At 46.0% G+C, this 18,502-nt stretch overlaps 1 protein-coding gene across 1 annotated transcript in view; it reads right to left on the bottom strand.

Moving 5' to 3' along the window:
• The window catches only part of GALNT17 (polypeptide N-acetylgalactosaminyltransferase 17), a 636,606-nt gene that overhangs the window by 19,482 nt on the left and 598,622 nt on the right, over positions 1-18,502 (bottom strand). Inside the window, exon 9 of the mRNA XM_077482320.1 lies at positions 3,752-3,847. Coding sequence (XP_077338446.1) covers positions 3,752-3,847 — 96 coding nt within the window. The remainder of the gene's footprint in view (positions 1-3,751; positions 3,848-18,502) is intronic.

The following is an 18,502-nucleotide window of genomic DNA, read 5'->3' as shown; positions in this document are numbered from 1 at the left end:
TGTCAAGAGACTTGTCAATTCGTTTCATATCTAATGATCTGAGTTGATTACGCAGAAATATAATGGCTCAGAGCCCAGCCACCATGGGGGAAGACAGCAAGAGTTTCTCAGCTTTGCAAAGTGTGGACAGGATGGAGGAGTGTTGAAATGCTGCATCTTTTTTTAAGCGAGAGCTATGCAATGTCCTCGAAAGGTGGCCTTGTGAGCTCCCATAGGGTGGAGGGCCCCAAGACCATATTTACATTAAGTTCAAAGTATTCAGTTAGGCTTTTGGAAAGAAGGTCTTTAGTTTCAGGGATGTGGAGAAAGATCTTGTTAAGACGCCAATGACAAGTTCTGGGAGAGGTGAAAGAAAGGGTAATATCTAGTTGCACAAAGGAGTGGTCTGACCAGGTTATGGGATTGATTTCAGAGGAGACCCTGGATGTCAGCAGGGTAGAAGAGAAAAAGAAATTGTCTAATTTCATCTATATTGGACTCTGTTGGAATTTAAATGTTTATATAATTACACATTGGGTGTTCACTATTTTGTTTTATATTTTTTTGTTTTCTTTTTTCGTTGTTCACTGTGATCAATTTTCCTATAACCCTTATTCTTTAGGACTGGGGGTAATAGGCCTAATTTTGCACATTATTATTGAAATTTTGTCTAACGTTTTTTACTTCATTGAATCTTATGTGGGTTTATGATTTAGCGCAGCTTACTCAATTTTTCATGGTCATATTAAAGTCCCTGCCAATAACCAGAAAAGGTTGTGAGAATTTGTCTAGAGTATCAAACATAGTGGTAAGGAAATTAACCTGACCAGAATTAGAAGAATAAACATTCACTATAGTTTGGCTGCTTTCACACTGAGGCGCTTTGCAGGAGTTGGATTTGGATGACTTCTGTCGCACTGGGGTCCAGATGCGACTCGGAGCTGTCGGCAGTTTAGGAGTAGCAGGAAGCGGCATAGGATCTTCTTCAGGGAGAGGCGGTAGGCTTAGGTTGCATAGAAAGTTGTCACTTTCCTGGAGATCATGTAGAGAATACTGTATGCCTTCACGGGATGCAGAGAGGCGATACATGACTTTGTGGGTCTGGAGGTGGAGTGTCAGTGGGCGTACATTTTTCTGTCTGGCTGGGGTGATAGGTGAGAGATCACTGAAAATTTGGATCTTAGACCCTTTAAAGTCCAACCTGGATTGGTTGCGAGGAGCAACAGTAAGTAATTCAGCTGGGGGTTTAGGAGGGAGGGATCTGTGGGCCCTGTCTAAACGCCAGTCAATGTCAGAGATATTAGGCGCTACCATATTAAACAGGCCTAGGAGGTAGGACTTTGTCTTCCACTGCTTCAGGAATACCTCTGATCCACAGATTCTGTCTGCGTTTCCTGTTTTCAAGATCTTCCTGTTGTGCTTGAAGCTGGTTGAGTGCTTCATGTCGGCATTGTCTTCTTCCAGAACTTGGGCATACTGCACTAGTCCATTGAACTTAGTCTCCGGGGTGGTATCAATGCGTTCTCCCAATTGGCCTATATTTCCTCTTAATTCTTTGGATGGTGGCCTGTCCTTGGTGGAGGAGGCCCGAGGTGGGAGGACTGTGGCGTAGGTCTGTCTCTGGTCTCCAATTTTGCCCATGGGGTGCGCGGCCGCTGTAGGAGACTGAGGAGGTGACTCCCGTGGCTAGCAGAGATTTAGGTCAGTCAGCGGGAGTCCCAGGAAGACGGCGGGGGACGGAGCTTTGGTCTCACACGTCCGCTATGTTCAGAAGCCACGCATGCCACCACAAGCAGTTTTAAAAGACATTTTTTTCCCTTTTGAAATGTAATTTTGCTGTGGTACTGTTGGAAACATGGGAAAGATGCGCTACTTTACAGGCATACTAAGGACACCCCATGCATGATATTTAAAGGAATATTTCATTTTTATTGTTTCACTTTAATCATTATGCTCACTAGGCCTGTAAAAAACTGCCATTTTTAAAACTTTTTTTTCATTGATACATGCCCCCAGGGGCAGGACCCAGGTCCCCATACACTTTTTTTTAAGCCTTTAAAATGAGCATTTTTGATTTTTCATGTTTCCCATAGACTTTAACGGTGATTGCCCAAATTTTTTGCCTCGCAAGTTCTGTCTCATCCCTACCCAATAGCCAATGGCACATGAGTGTGGTCGGTACCAAAATATTAATGCTCCCGGATTCCGATAAGTCCCCCGCCCGTAGACCCCGACAACCAATGGCCAGGGTTGAGGGGAAGAGGTCTCCATCAACATGGAGACAAGGTGCTGTTGAGGGCATGCGGCCTGGTACGGCTGGGGGGCGGGGCCGCTCGCTTGTCCCCACCCCCTTTCCTGACCGGCCAGGCTGCATGCTCGGATAAGGGTCTGGTATGGATTTTAGGGGGACCCCCACTCCGTTTTTTTGGCATAGGGGGTTCCCCTTAAAATCCCTACCAGACCTAAGGGCCTGGTATGCCCCTGAAGGCATGCAGGTCTTATGAGCGAGGGGACATTGTCGCCTATTTCTCACGCTTGCTGCTATAGGAAAATGTGCCAGGATCGCGCTGGTTCAAGAAGCCTGTCACCGAGAACCAGCGCGATCCCGTTCCCGAAACACAATATTGGTGGCACCTACTGTATGCCCTCCTACCTTCAAATGTTCGAACTATGGGTTTGAATCCCACTAATGGTATCACTTCCTGAAAACTTATATTTTACTCAGCAGCATGATTAGCGAATGCACAGTTTGGTTTATTCCATCATTTTAACTGTTCAAATGTATGCAATGGTAGGTAATTATTCAATAATATTATGGTGTGGAATTTCAAAAACCCAGCTGTTCAAAAATCAAGGAAAAAACGGTGTAGCCCCCCCCCCCCCCCCCCCCCCCCCCCCCCAGTGCATACCAGGCCCTACCTACCAGGCCTCGATTTAGAAAGTGACATTTTATTTATAACCATAACATATAGCATACCAGATAACACCCCTACTTTACTGGGGTGATTTAATCAATTAATCATTTAATGATTTTAAACTAATATGTTAAGCTAATACATAAATGGATTAAATTATGTTTTTCATTTTTCCCTCAACCCTTAACCTTAACAATTAACTGATAAAATTCTACTTCTTATCCTAAAAATGAACCTTTAACTCTTTACTTAACATCTTTATCTCACCATTTTAACTCAACCCTAACTCTTGACCCTCTAACCGCAACTTAATCCTCTAATACTAAATACTAAAATACTAAATACTAAATTAACTTCTAAAGTAAATACTTAAGAATCTCAAGCTAACATCGTGCTGGGATTTTCAAAAAAAAAAAAAAAAAAAGGAGGGTCATACATTGTAATATTTTTTTTCAGCATAAAAATGCTATTATTATAATTTACTTTGGTAAATAGTTTCCTTTATTAAATGCTATTATTTTAACATTCTTAAACTACAAAACCTAACATCATGATGGTTTAAAATAAGGCCAGATAGTATGTCTACCATTGCAATATTTTGATAGAACTAATTAATCTGCTGTAGATATGCCTGATAGTTGGATTAGCCAATAAAGTCAGGAAAAAAATATCACTTCAGTGGTTTTATGAAGGCTTACATTTAATAAACAAGCCCCAAAGTAATGCAATTACTGCAAGCTCATTATTCCAGAATAACCAAAACTATTACTGTTCAATTGTGTAAATCCTTCTAATCGCCTATATGTGGCTCTAACTGACAAACTGTGGGCCATAAAACAAATAGTGAAATATCAAACCTGGGGGCCCCATCCGTGACATGGGTACATTATAGCTGTATGATTCTCCTGTGGTCCTTGATCTAGACAAACATCTTTAGCTTTATTATTCCGTAGCTGCGAAAACAAAAACATTTGCTTAGAAATTTTTACAAAACAAATGGATGAACTTTGTATTTAAAACTCAAAAAATAAATAAATAAATAAATAAATACAACATTAAAGAAAATGCATTTTTAAATAAAACAGTATACTGCAATAACAGAAACTATAATGATTGTCAAGATGTCAGGCACTCAGGGAGGTCTATTTATAAAACATTCATTGCACAAATGTCAGGAACATTCATGCAAAACTGAACTGAATTTCATTGTGTTTTTGAATAGATTCATTCCTGTATCACCAGATCCATCTAGTGGACAAAATGTATATTTTCTCAGTGAGTTATATTAGAAAATGACATGACATTTTAGCCCCTAGATCAGGGATTCTCAACCTGGGGGCCATGGATGGGTTTCAGGGGGTCTGCAAGAGTCAGATAAAATTATAAAGTTTTTATTCACTATACAGTGCTCCCCTTTGTCCCAATAAATGGTTTACCATTATAAGAAATTCAAGAAAATGCACCCTGTCACTTCTTCTAGTGCCAATCGCTAAGCATCTCTTGACTCATTGTAGGCCCCTGTTTTCCATCTAAATTTGTATCATTGTGTAATGACCATCTTGTGTCACTCGATAATGGCAAGTGCTAATTCTCATTTTCTAGTAGTAGTAGTAAAAGAAGCAGATTTCAGCGTATATTGATTTGTTTGTGCAAAAGTTATAGCGTCTACAAAATAGGAGAAAGATTTATGGCATTTTTATTAATTAAATTTTTACTAGTAATGGCAGCCATCAGCGATTTTTTATCAGGACTGTGACATTGCAGATTAGACACTTTTGACACTTTTTTGGGACCATTGACATTTATACAGTGATCGTGCTATAAAAATGCACTGATTACTGTGTGTCACACACCTGGTGGTTGAGCCTGATATGCAGAGGATGGCCTTTCTTACACCTCTGACTCCATGTCCCTGGTAGAGCAGACAGGAGACGTGGGAGTGCAGAGTTGCATGAGTGCCTGGCAAGATTGCTGACAGGAACTCCTAGTGGGACTGTGCGGGAAAACACAGACACAGCGGAAGACCGGGAACAGTGGTGAGCAGAAAGCTGGAACAGACTGGTACTGGAACGCCACAGGCTGGGAACAGTTGCAGCTACAGGTGGGATGATTGCTCCCAAAGGGCTGGAGAGAAGGCGGGTACAGGCAGGCTGGGTCATACACAGGCGGACAAGTCAGGAACTGATGCAGAAGCTGGAGCGGAGTCAGGGTACAGGCCAGATCAGTAACGGGCTGGCAGAGAAGTAGCAGAAGGAGCAGGCAGGTGCAGAGTCAAAGATAGGCTAGGGTCAGATGCAGGCAGGAGGCCGAAATGTCAGGAACAAGCCGGGTCAAACAACAGGAACAGATATTAGATACTAGTTAGCAGGGACACATGGGGAACACTATAGCACAGACAGCATTGAGTCTGGGTGCTGACCCAGTTTAAATAGCCTATTTTGGTGCCATGAACTGTTACAAGGTGCATGTGCGCACCGGCACACCTGTGGCATTCTCTTAACAGGAATTGAAAGTTCAGGATGTTTGCTGCGGCTACCATCTTGGTTGCTGGCAAGCCCTTCCTGACATTGTCCACCCCCCCCCCAATGGGCAGCCTCCAGATGCCCAACTTCGCCAGTTTGGCAGGATGGAAATGTTTGAAAACCCGAATAAGCTCTTTGGCATGAATATTGCCTTCCGGTTCCCATGAGTTGTCCTCTGGCCCATATCCTTTCCATTTCATCAGGTAACTAACCTGATTCCTCCTCTTGCTGCAATCTAAAATTGTTTTAACTTCAAATTCTTCTTCTCTGCTGACAATTATGGGTTCAGGTGGACCAACATTTCGCCCAGGAAAAGGATCAGGGATAGCGGGCTTCAGCAGGGTTACGTGTAACACGGGATGAATCCTGAACGAGTCTGGCAGTTCTAACTCATAAGCAACATCGTTCATCTGTCTTTTCACCAGGAATGGCCCCACAAACTTAGAGCCCAGTTTTTTCGAAGGGCAGGCTAATTTCAGGTTTGTAGTAGATAACCAAACTTGGACACCAGAATTTAGGATCAATTCTCCACATCTCTTTTTATCAAAAACCTTGTTAAAGGCCTGTGTTTTGCCCATTGTTTCCTGTAACAGTTTGTTGTTAGTATTAAAGAAATCCATTGTTTCAAGAGCAACTGGTACAGGGCACTCTGGTGTTCTATTGGACAAAAAAGAAGGATGGAAACCATAATTGGCAAAGAATGGTGACTGCTTTGTGGCTGAGTGAACAGAATTATTGTAAGAGAATTCGACAAAGTAGTGAAACCCAGTAATTTGGGGAAAACAAAGAGAAGCAGATATTGCTCAAGAGTTTGATTGGTTCTTTCTGTCTGTCCATTCTTTTGTGGGTGATAGGCTGATGAAAATGAAAGTTCAATCCCGAGGGATTCACAAAAAGCTCTCTAGAACCTGGAGGTGAACTGCACCCCTTAGTCAGACACAATATTTACCGGAACCCCATGAAGCCTTATAATCGCCTTCATAAAGTTTTGTGCAGTTTCTTGGGCTGATAGTGTACCCTTCATAGGTAGGAAATGTGCCATCTTAGATAGTCGGTCGACTACCACAAAGATAGTCTTGTAGCCCTTGGATGGGGGGATTCTATAAAAATCATCCTCCAGGGTCTATTCGGAACAGGTAATGGTTTCAACAGACCCCAAGCCCTGGATTTGCTGTTCTTGTTGCAGATAGTGCAGGATTTCACATATCTGTTAGTCCTTCTCCATTAGGGATGAGCCGAACACCCCCGGTTCGGTTCGCACCAGAACTTTCGAACGGACCCCAAATTCGAACGAACTTTAGAACCCCATTGAAGTCTATGGGACTCGAACGTTCTAAATTAAAAGTGCTAATTTTAACAGCTAATATGCAAGATACTGTCCTAAAAAGGGTTTGGGGACCTGGCTCCTGCCCCAGGGGACATGGGTCAATGCATAAAATGTTTTTAAAAATGGCCGTTTTGGCGGGAGCACTGATTTTAATGACGATTAAAGTGAAAAAAAAAAGTGAAATATTCCTTTAAATAAGGTGCCTGGGGGGTGTCTGTAGTATGCCTGTGAAGTGCCACGTATTTCCCGTGTTTAGAACAGTCCCTGCACAAAATGACATTAAACGGAAATAACACCATTTAAAACTGCTTGCGGTTTTAATGTTATATCTGGTTCCTGCAATATGGTTGAAAATCATTGAGAAAAATGGCATGGGTAGCCCTCCCTGCCCATTACCAGCCTATTTGGGTCTTGTACGCATATTAAGGGAAACCCTGTACCCATATTAAAAAAAGGAAATGCGTGTAGCCCCCAGGCCCTATATACTCAGAACAGCAGTATACAGGCGGTGCAAACAAGACAGGGACTGTGTAGGTTTGTTGTGTTAAGTTGAATCTGTTTGTAATTTTCAACTGGTACATTTTTAAAGTGTAGCTCCAGTCAAAAAAACTATTTTTAAGCTTTTTGGAAAACATAGGGAAGGGTTATCACCCCTGTATAATTTGTTTTGTCGTCCATCTTTTTTCATCTCACTTGCTGTTGTCTCCTTCCGTTTGCAAGTAGGAGATGTTTGTAAGTTGGATGTTTGAAAGTAGGGGCCTGCCCTATATGCTCTGCAGAAATGGCGGAACAAGGTGTTGGTTTTGCCACAACATTGTAAGCCCTCAAAGTGACTCTTGGTGGGCGCTGGAGCGCCCTGCTGTGAACGATTATATCAAGAATTGTAATTACATGCCATTGTTGAACAGTGGTAGAAAAATTGACCTTTGGTGGTTGTGGTGCTGGTGCCACAACACTATAAGTCCTCACCGTTACCCTGGGTGGGCACAGGAAGGGGCCCTCCTGTGAAATATTATATCAAGAATTGTAATTACATGTCCCTGTTAAACAGGGGCAGAAAAATGTGGCCTTAGGCACTGCTGCTGGTGCCACCACACTGCAACCTCTGCCATATACTCTAGTTTTATTGCAGGAATTAGCCCTGCTGCAAAGCATTGCATCAAAAATTGTACTTAAATGCCCCTGTTAAACAGGGGCAGGAAAATTGGGCCTTAGGCACTGGTGCTGGTGCCACCACACTGCAACCTCTGCCATATACTCTAGTTTTATTGCAGGAATTAGCCCTGCTGCAAAGCATTGCATCAAAAATTGTAATTAAACGCCCCTGTTAAACAGGGGCAGAAAAATTGGGCCTTAGGCACAGGGGCTGGTGCCACCACACTGCAACCTCTGCCATATACTCTTGTTTTATTGCAGGAATTAGCCCTGCTGCAAAGCATTGCATCAAAAATTGTACTTAAACGCCCCTGTTAAACAGGGGCAGAAAAATTGGGCCTTAGGCATCACCCAGAACCAGAAATGTTCTTCCAACATATCAGCAGAGGAGGAAGAGGATAGACAATCAACATAACAGGACAGTCACTCAGCATCAGCATAGGCAGTCTTGAAGGGATGTGATATTTCAAAAAAAATTATTCTGTTACATCAGCTTCAGGTGCTTGGTAGCTGTGGGTGATCCAAGACTGATTCATCTTGATGAAGGTCAGTCGATCAACTGATTCGGTGGACAGGCGCACCCTGTGATCGGTAACAAAGCCACCAGCAGCACTGAAGGTGCATTCCGAAAGAACGCTGGATGCAGGACAGGCCAGTAGCTCAATTGCATACTGTGCAAGCTCTGGCCAGTGATCCATCCTCAAGACCCAGTAAGCCAGAGGATTTTCGGTGGGAAAGGTGTCCAAGTCTGACCTTGCCCCTAGGTATTCCTGCACCATGTAAATCAGACGCTGGCGATGGGTGCTGGAACCGATCATACCTTGGGGCTGCGGACTAAAAAATTGTCTGAAAGCATCAGTCAGACGGCCACCTTCTCCACCGCTCCTTCTGACCGATGCCTCAGCAACACGTTGTCCAGGACCAGGAGTTTGTAACCTCCCAGTCTCTGGGCACGCGTTGCACAGACCTTTCTGCAAGGCCCCCCGGAGATGTCTCATCCTCTGCTCCCTCTGCGATGGCAAGATAAGGTCGGCAACCTTACCCTTGTACCGTGGATCAAGGAGAGTGGCCAGTCAGTAATGGTCCCTCTCCTTGATCCAAAGAATACGAGGATCCTTCCGCAGGCTTTGCAGGATCAGGGAGGCCATGCAGCGTAGGTTAGCTGAGGCATTCGGTCCGTAGTCCTCTGGGTCACTAAGGACAACATGATCCGCAGCTACCTCCTCCCAGCCACATACAAGTCCACGTGTTTCTTGGGACTGTAAATCATCCCTACAAGACTGCTGCTGCTGATGCTGAGTGCCAGCCTCCACCTCCATGCTGACACAATCATCCTCCTCCTCCTCTTCCTCCTCCTCATCCTCTTCCTGTGTGATGGGTGGCACAGCAGGAACACTGTCTGGATAAAGGGGGCCTTGAGAGGCAAGGAAGTTCCTGCCTCTGTTCTGCCTCAAGTGCCCTGTCCATTATTCCACGCAGCGTATGCTCCAAGAGGTGGACAAGAGGTACAGTGTCACTGATGCATGCACTGTCACTGCTCACCATCCTTGTGGCCTCCTCAAACGGTGACAGGACAGTGCATGCATCCCTGATCATGACCCACTGGCGTGGTGAGAAAAAACCGAGCTCCCCTGACCCTGTCCTGGTGCCGTAGTCGCACAGGTACTCATTGATGGCCCTCTGCTGCGTGTGCAGCCGCTGCAGCATGGCCAACGTTGAGTTCCACCTGGTGGGCATGTCACATATAAGGCGGTTCTTGGGCAGGTTAAACTCCTTTTGGAGCTCAGCCAGCCGAGCACATGCATTAAATGATCGGCGGAAATGCACACAGACTTTCCTGGCCTGCTTCAGGACATCCTGTAAGCCGGGGTACCTGCCCAAGAACCGCTGCACCACCAGGTTAAGGACGTGAGCTACACAGGGCACATGGGTCAGTTGTCCCTGTCGGAGGGCGGAGAGGAGGTTGGTGCCATTGTCACAAACCACCCTTCCTGGCTTAAGCTGGTGTGGCGTCAACCACCTCTCGGCCTGCCCCTGCAGAGCTGACAAAACATCCGCCCCAGTGTGGCTCCTGTCCCCCAAACAAACCAGCACAAGCACGGCATGGCATCGTTTTGCCTGCGTACTTGCGTAGCCCCTGGAACGCCTACGAAGCACCGCTGGTTCTGAGGACAGAGCACTGGATAAGGCCATGGAGGAAGAAGAAGAGGAGGGGGTGGAGGAGAGAGGTGTGTCACAACCAATAGTAGCATTTTGGAGGCGTGGTGGCGGAACAACCTCCAACACTACTGCACCTTGTCCTGCATCCTTCCCAGCTGCCAGAAGAGTGACCCAATGGGCCGTGAAAGACAGGTAACGTCCCTGTCCATGCCTGCTGGACCATGAGTCAACGGTAATATGCACCTTACCACTGACCGCCCTGTCCAGCGAGGCAAGGACATTGCCTTCCACATGCCGGTAGAGAGCCGGAATCGCCTTCCGTGAGAAAAAGTAGCGTTTGGGGACCTGCCACTGAGGAACCGCATATTGTACAAACTCACGGAAGGGGGCCGAGTCTACCAACTGAAAAGGCAGCAGTTGAAGTGCTAGCAATTTAGCCAAGCTAGCATTCAACCGCTGAGCATGTGGATGGCTGGGAGTGAACTTCTTTCGCCGGTCCAGCAGCTGGGGCAGGGACATTTGCCTGCTATAATCGGACGTGGGTGTACCGCTAGCAGAGTTCCCGGAAGCACTTGGCTGTGACACACCTAATTCTACACCTTCATTCCTCTCAGAGCAGGTTTCAGAGAGGACTGAAGGTCTAGTGGGGTTGGAGATGCCAGCTGATGAGGAGCAAGGAGAGGTCCGCTTTGTTCTTTGGTGTGGGTCTTTGAGGTACGCTTGCCAACGAGCTGCATGGCAGGTCAACATATGTCTGGTCAAGCATGTGGTGCCCAAGCGGCTGATGTTTTGGCCACGCGAGATACGCTTGAGACATATGTTGCAAATAGCAGCGGTGCGATCTGATGCACTCGTCTCAAAAAAGGCCCACACCAAAGAACTTTTAGAATAACGCGCAGAGGCAGCGCCCTACACAGACGGAGCTCTGCGGTGTGATTCAGTCGGTGTGCTGCCCCTAAGCTGGACCCCGGAGGGCATCCTGCCTCGTTGGACATGTGCCTCCTCCTCCTCCTCCTCCTCCTCCTCCTCTCTCCTTCCAAGCACCCACGTGGAGTCAGTGCCCTCATCATCCCCTCCCTCTTCATCGCTGTAGCAAACCTGGCAGTATGCTGCAGCTTGTGGAACATGACTGCCAGATTGCTGTCCTTCTTGAGCATCCCCTCTCTCTGCGCTCACGCTACTGCCTTCCTCTAGCTGAGTGTCATCATCAGAGCCCACAAAACACTGGGCATCCTCCTGGAGCATGTACCCAACACTGTGCTCAAAGAGTTCAGGAGACTCCTCAGGAGGACGTGGTGGGTCTAGGGAAGGAGTCACTGATGATGACATTGAGAGGAGGGAAGACGATGCGTTGGCAGCTGCTTTGCTAGTACCCTGAGACTGGGTGAGAGAGGATGAGGAGGATGAAGAGGGCTTGGTCATCCACTCTACCAAGTCGTTGGCATGTTGCGGTTCAACATGTCCAGCTGCCGAAAAGAAGGACAAGCGTGTCCCATGGCCACGTGCTGATGACAATGCACCGCGTCCACGACCAGCACTGTTGTCTCTAGACACAGAGCCTGCTTGCCCTCTTTTATCGGCTCGCGCCTGTCTGCCTCTCCTTGCTGGCCTTCCAGACATGGTAATGGCCTGAAGGGAGTTGGGTAAAACAGCAGTGGAATGGAGTCACACAACACCCACTAAGCCCTGCAGATGGCTCTATTAGAGAACAGCAATAAACGGTAGATACAGGTGTATATTGTGCTGGAGTCACACAACACCCACTAACTCCTGCAGATACCTTTATTATAGAACACCAGAGATAAAGGGGTATACTGTAATTGAGTCACACAACACACACTAAGCCCTGCAGATGGCTCTATTAGAGAACAGCAATAAAGGGTAGATACAGGTGTATATTGTGCTGGAGGCACAAAAAACCCACTAACTCCTGCAGATGCCTTTTTTATAGAACACCAGAGATAAAGGGGTATATACAGATGTATACTGTGCTGTGCTGGAGGCACACACAACTTCCAATAACTCCTGCAAATGGCAAGTGGGCTCAAATAGATAAGAGCTATGTAGGTCGATATAGCGGTGTGTACTGGGTACAGAGCACGCAGACAGCACGCACAAGCTCCTAACACTACTGACTGCAAGCTCTATTATAAAAGATAGATCACTAGCTATATAGGTGAGGTGAATATAGCGGTGTATACTGCGGTCAGGGCACACAGACAACAACCACTTCACAACAGCAAGATCGAAAATCGGCCGAAAACGATCGGTGTGTACTGTGTTGAAGGTACACAGAACACCCACTAACTGCTTCAGACGCCAACACACTACACTAGGTCGCCGCGCTGGCGGCCTTATATAGTGTGAGGCGTGTACTACACAGCCTGAGCTATGATTGGCCACAGGCATCCTGCCTGTGGCCAATCATGGCTCTCCTCGCTGCTGGCGCTGTGATTGGCCAAGCATGCGGGGTCACAGTGCATGCTTGGCCAATCATGAGCCAGCAATGCACTGCGATGACGCAGTGCATTGTGGGCCGTGAGCGCCACACGAATTTGGCGCGAACGGCCCATAACGTTCGGAATTCGCGGGCGAACAGCCGATGTTCGAGTCGAACGTATGTTCGAGTCGAACACGAAGCTCATCCCTATTCTCCATCCTAGGCCACCTGAATGTCCATTGCACCAGTTCAGAAGTCTTACTAATGCCAGAATGCCCCACTAGCATGCGATCGTGAAATTCGGAGATCCTCCAGTACAAAGACCTTGTCTTCATACCAAAGCAGCCCATCCTTTGCCAGTAAAGTGACTCCGGGTGGTGGGCAGCTCCTCACTGAAGTTTGTTTAATATGAGCCATCAAGTCCCCTTGTAGTAGGAGGAAGTTCCCAGAAGACAGAATGGTATCTGGAGGTGAAACTTTTTCAGACTTATTAAACATGCGTGACAACGCATCGGGTTTTGTTTTCTTAGATCCAGGCCTGTATGTTATATAGAAGGCAAATCTAGAAAAGACTAGCGCCCACCTGGCTTGTCGGGGGTTTCAACCTCTTTGCTATCCTTAAATACTCTAGATTCTTGTGGTCTGTATAGCTCAGGATTGGATGTGTAGCCCCTTTTAGTAAGTACATAAATTCTTCCAGAGCAGCTTTGATTGCTAGAAGTTCATGGTCCTTGACATCATAGTTTCTCTCCGCAGTTGATAGCTTGTGAGAAAAAAAGTGACCGGGTGCAACAGAGCCTTAGATCCGCTGCTTCTGAAGTGTCTACTTCTAGAAAGTAGGGCAGGGCTGGATCAGGATGCTTCAGAACAGACGTGGAGGTGAACAGCTTTTTTAGAGTCTCAAAGGCAGCCTGAGCTTTCGGGGACCAACGGAATCTAGTGCGGTGTTTGGTTAGTTGTGTGATGGGGGGAGATGATTGCTGAGAATCCTCTGATGAATTTTTGATAAAAAATTTGCGAATCCCACAAAGCGTTGGATACCTTTTTTATCGCTGGGAGTCAGCCAGTGCAAGATGGCCATGACCTTTTAGAGGATCCATCTTGATACCTTTGGTGGATATAATTAGGCTCAGAAATTGGATGCTTTGGCATTCAAACTCACATTTCACAGGATTGCTATAAAGTCCATGTTGTCAAAGGCCGCCCAGTACACTCTTGACATGTCTGCAGTGATTGTCTAGAAAAGGAGAGAAGATTGGTATGTCATCAAGGTACACTACAACAAACAGATACAGGAAATCTCAGAAGACATCTTTAATAAAGTGCTGGAAGGTAGCAGGGGCATTGCTCAAACTGTGAGCGGAATGCCATCTTCCATTCATCCCCCTCTCATATACGGACAAGGTTATAGGCACCTCGGAGGTCCAATTTCGTGAATATGGTGGCAGTAACGAGCCTCTGGAATAATTCAGGCACTAGTGGAAGGGGTAGTGTTTTTTAACGGTAACTTTATTAAGTTCACAATAATCCACAAAGGGCTGTAACCAATAGTCCTTTTTTTCCACAAAGAAAATTCCTGCTCCGTCCGGAGACGTGAGTGGATGGTTGAACCCCTTTTTTAAGTTATCACCAATATAGTCATTTATAGTCCTTTAAAGCGACAAGTTTAAATTCAGTAAATTCGGTAAATTCTGTAAATTCCCAAAAGGGACTTCAACCCTGGGGAGAAGTTTGATTGGACAGTCATGGAACCGATGGTGAGGAAGAGTTTCTGCCCCTTTCTTGCTGAACACATCCAGGAAGTCATGATATTCTACTGGTACAGATTGGCAGGTTCAGAATCTTGCAAGCAGTGTTGGGGGCAGTAGGGGGAGAGAAACTTGATTTCCTCTGTGGCCCAGTTGATATGCAGGTTGTGGGCTTTTAACCAAGACATGCCAAGGATGTCCGGGAACAGGGGAGAAGCAATGGCATACAGGCATAGCAGTTCTTGATGGTTCTTGGTAATGGTGGCAGATATTGGGACTGTTTAGTTGGTAACTAATCCGGATTTAATTGTGGAACCATCTGCCAGGTGTACAGAAAGTCTCTGAGTCCTAGGTTGTAGTGCAATATGGTGTCTTGCAGCAAAAGATAAGTCCACAAAACAGCTGCAGGCTGCAGAATAAATTATAGCGGGAGTCTGGATAGTCCTTCCTGGAAGCTGCAACAGAACGGAAAGAGCAAGATGAGCAGAATTGGCAAGGTTGGAGTTGACACTGAGCAAGACCTCATGTAGTTTCCTGGTCCTCCACAATATAGGCAGATATTCTGCTAGCGTTGACATTGGTGCTCTTCTGTGGAGAGTGAGGGGCTAAGTAAGCCAAGCTGCATCGATTCTGGTGCGTCACTGGCGGACGTGGCAGGAGCTAGAGGAGCAGAATTAAAGGAACTGGGTACTAGTGGTAGCATCCATACTGGGCGTGACTGGCTGGTGGTTCATTCTGACAATCGTTCCCTCAAACAACAATCATTCTGGATGGATAAATTATTAAGGGCCTCCAGGGTAGAGGGGACCCCTATCCAGGCAAGTTCGTCTTTGAGGAGTTCAGAAAGGCCCATACAGAACTGGTAGCACAGAGCAGCATCATTCCAGTTCGTGTCAGAACTCCAGCATCTGAATTCTGAAACATAATCTTCAACTGCTCTGCCTTGTTGAAGGGTATGAATAGCTGCTTCTGTGGTGGCGGTTTGCTAGGGGTCCTCATACAACTGAGCCATGGCTTCAAAGAAAGAGGCTAAGTCTGTTAAAGATGCAGCCTTTTGCTCTAAGAGATGGTGAACCCAGGATTGCGGTTCTCCCTGCTGTAGGGAAATGACAAAGGCGACCTTAGTTGCTTCCAGGGAGAAAATGCGTGTAGTACCAAAGTAAACTTCACATTTGAATTTATTGCATTCTCCAAGGAATCTCTCTCGAGTTGGGACTCTGGGCTCAGTCAGTTGGTTGCATAACAACTGCAGGAGCAGAAGAAGTTCCCGGTGAGGTGGAGGGTGCTTGTGCAGATCCCTGGGCAGCAGCTGAGGAAGACAAGGTCTGTATACATCCTTACAGCTGGGTTGCATCAGGCCTGCTAGATGCTGGCAAAGTTCCTCCATAGAAGAGGGCCCTTGCACAGACTCAGACATGACTGTCTGCTACTGTCACGTACCTGGTGGTAGAGCATGATATGCAGAGAATGGCCTCACTTACACCTCTGACTCGAGGCCCCTGGTAGAGCAGACAGGAGGCATGGGAGTGCAGAGTGGCAGGAGTGCCTGGCAGGATCGCCAACAGCAGAGCTGGACTGAAACTCCTAGTGGGACTGTGGAGGAACACTGACACAGCGGAATACCAGATACAGCTGGCAGGCAGGTGCAGAATCAAAGACAAGCCGGGTTCGGATGCAGGCAGAAGGCAGGAACATCAGAAACAATCAGGATCAAACAACAGGAACAGATATCAGATACTGCTTAGCAGGGACACACAGGGAATGCTGTAGAGCAGACAGCAACAAGTCTGGATGCTGACCCAGTTTAAATAGCCTATTTTGGTGCCTTGAACTGTTATACGATGCGCGCGCACCTGCAGCATTCTCTTAACAGGAATTCAAGGTTCAGGATGTCTTATGCAGCTACCATCTTGGCTGCTGGCATGCCCTTCCTGACACTGTGTAAATGTCACTGGCAGGGAAGGGGTTGACACTAGGGGTAATCAAGGGGTTAAATGTGTTCCCTCATGTGCGTTTCTAACTGTGGGGGGATAGGACTCACTGGAGGAGGAGACAGATCACTGTTCCTAATTACTAGGAACAGACAATCTATCTCTCCTCACTGACAGAACTGGGATTTGTGTGTTTAGCCACAAAAATCCCCGTTCTGGCTCTGGTACCCGCAATCCTGGGTGGGCGGTGGGCATCATGACTGCTGGCCAAGCGCATTGGGTCCCCCACTGTGCCGAGGGCATGGACATACCTATACGGCAGTTCACACAGGGCTGCCAACCTGCCACAGTATGTGTATGTGAGCTGGTCGGGAAGTGGTTAAAGGTTAAAAAATAAATTAAAAAAGACAAACAGGTCATACTAACCTGCTCTGTGCAGTGGTTTTGCACAAAGCAGCCCCAATCCTCTGCTTTTTGGGGTCCCTGGCCAGAGCTCCTGGCCCCTCCTTTTCAGCCATTGACCCAAATAGAAAGCTCCTTGCTCTGTGGGAACTGGTGCATGCTCGTTCCTAAGCCCCACTCTATGAGTCCAGGAATGAGAGATCCGGGAGCAGCTCAGCTCTCATGTACATCACTGGAATTAGAGGGGTCTCAGGTGAGTATTAGGGGGGATGCACACAGAAGGTTTTTTACCTTCATGCATACAATACATGAAGGTAAAAAAAATTGAGCTTTTAAAACCTTGTTTTGTTTAATGTGCACAAGTTAATTGCATTTCTTTTTTTTTTGTTGTTTTCAAACATTTTATTAAGAAATAATAAACAGAAACAAAACCAACTTGTGGTAGAGCATATATATCCATACAGAACAAGAATATCATATTGCATAAATGCATAATAAGCATCATGTACATTCTGTGGCGATAGACATATCTCTGTTTCAACATGCGATACATAAGTCAATGAATGTGAATCACACATGTTTAGTAAACTCCATATGGATAGAGTAAGAATTTACATCTCTAATGTAGATTACCACAAGACTCAAAAGTAGTATGATATAAAGAAAAGAAAAGAAAGCGCAAATCAGAAAAATAAAAAATAAAGAATTGTTAAACCAGGGGAGGGGAAGAGACCAGCACATTTAGTTCAGGAGCCTGAATACAGACCACGGTTTCCATTTAGCATCAAAGATGGGGATGGAATCATGTAACGTGTGATACATTTTCTCTACATGCATCATTACGTCTATTCGTGATAGGATCTGATCATAAGGTAAAGAGGGTGATTTCCAGTTAAGTGCTATAGACTAGTGCATGGCCAGACAAATTGAATGAACCAGACATCTCAAATGTTTAGAGGTATCAGATGGGGCTACAAATAACAAAGCGTGAGATATCTCCATATTAATAGTATAACCTGCTAGTTTAGTAATTAGGTCGAAAAATAAGTGCCATATGGGCTGAATCCGGTCACACTCCCAGAATATGTGTTTGAAGGAGCCTGGGTGAGGGCAACCCCTAAAACAGTTGGGAGAAACCTGAGGGAAAATACTATGTAGCCGATGAGGCGTGTAATACCATCTAGTGAGTAGTTTAACTGCGGTTTCTCTAATCGAAAGAGCCTTCGAGCACTGGCGCATATTACTCCAGGCTTTGTCCCAATCAACAGTGTTGCAATCCAGTTCCAGCTCACATTCCCATTTGAGTCTGTATTTCAGCCCCTCTGTCTCCACTGCCAACGCTAGTGTCCTATAAAGTCCTGAGATCAGGCCTTTTTGCCTGGGAGCTGTGTGGCAGATATCTTCAAAATACCCCGGAGACAGGGTGTAAGGGCCAGGATAATGTTGCAAAAAAAATGACGGATTTGTAAGTAATGGAAAAATTCAGTATTTGGGATTGGGAAACTGGATTGCAACTCCCGAAAGGTGGCAAAATGTGTGTTGATAAGGAAATCTTTTAGGGCGACCAAACCAAGCTCAATCCAAATACGGAATGCAATTTGGGGATTATGGGATGATGTAAATCTAGGATCTCCTAGATACGAAGCACCCATAGGTGTCCGGGGTACCAGGCCATATTTGTTACCGTACATATGCGAAAGGTGTAGGCCATCTAGGACAGTAAGATTTGTGTGAATGTGAGGGCATTTCGTTAAGTAAGGGGACCACATAATGTTTGGTAGATACTGAGGGAGTATAGACTCCTGTTCAAATTGGACCCACTGTACCCTAGAGTTCCTAATGGACCATTGGGCTTGTTGGGAAAATCTACTAGCCAAATAGTAGAGCCAAATCTGTGGGACTCCCAGTCCACCATTCTTTGCA

The sequence above is a fragment of the Lithobates pipiens genome, unplaced genomic scaffold, assembly GCF_037356315.1.
Source record: "Lithobates pipiens isolate NorthernLeopardFrog02 unplaced genomic scaffold, aLitPip1_a1.2 Scaffold_16, whole genome shotgun sequence".
Taxonomy (NCBI): Eukaryota; Metazoa; Chordata; class Amphibia; order Anura; family Ranidae; genus Lithobates; species Lithobates pipiens.
Note: the sequence above shows the minus strand (reverse complement) of the source record. Positions and strands in the feature narration are given on the sequence as shown.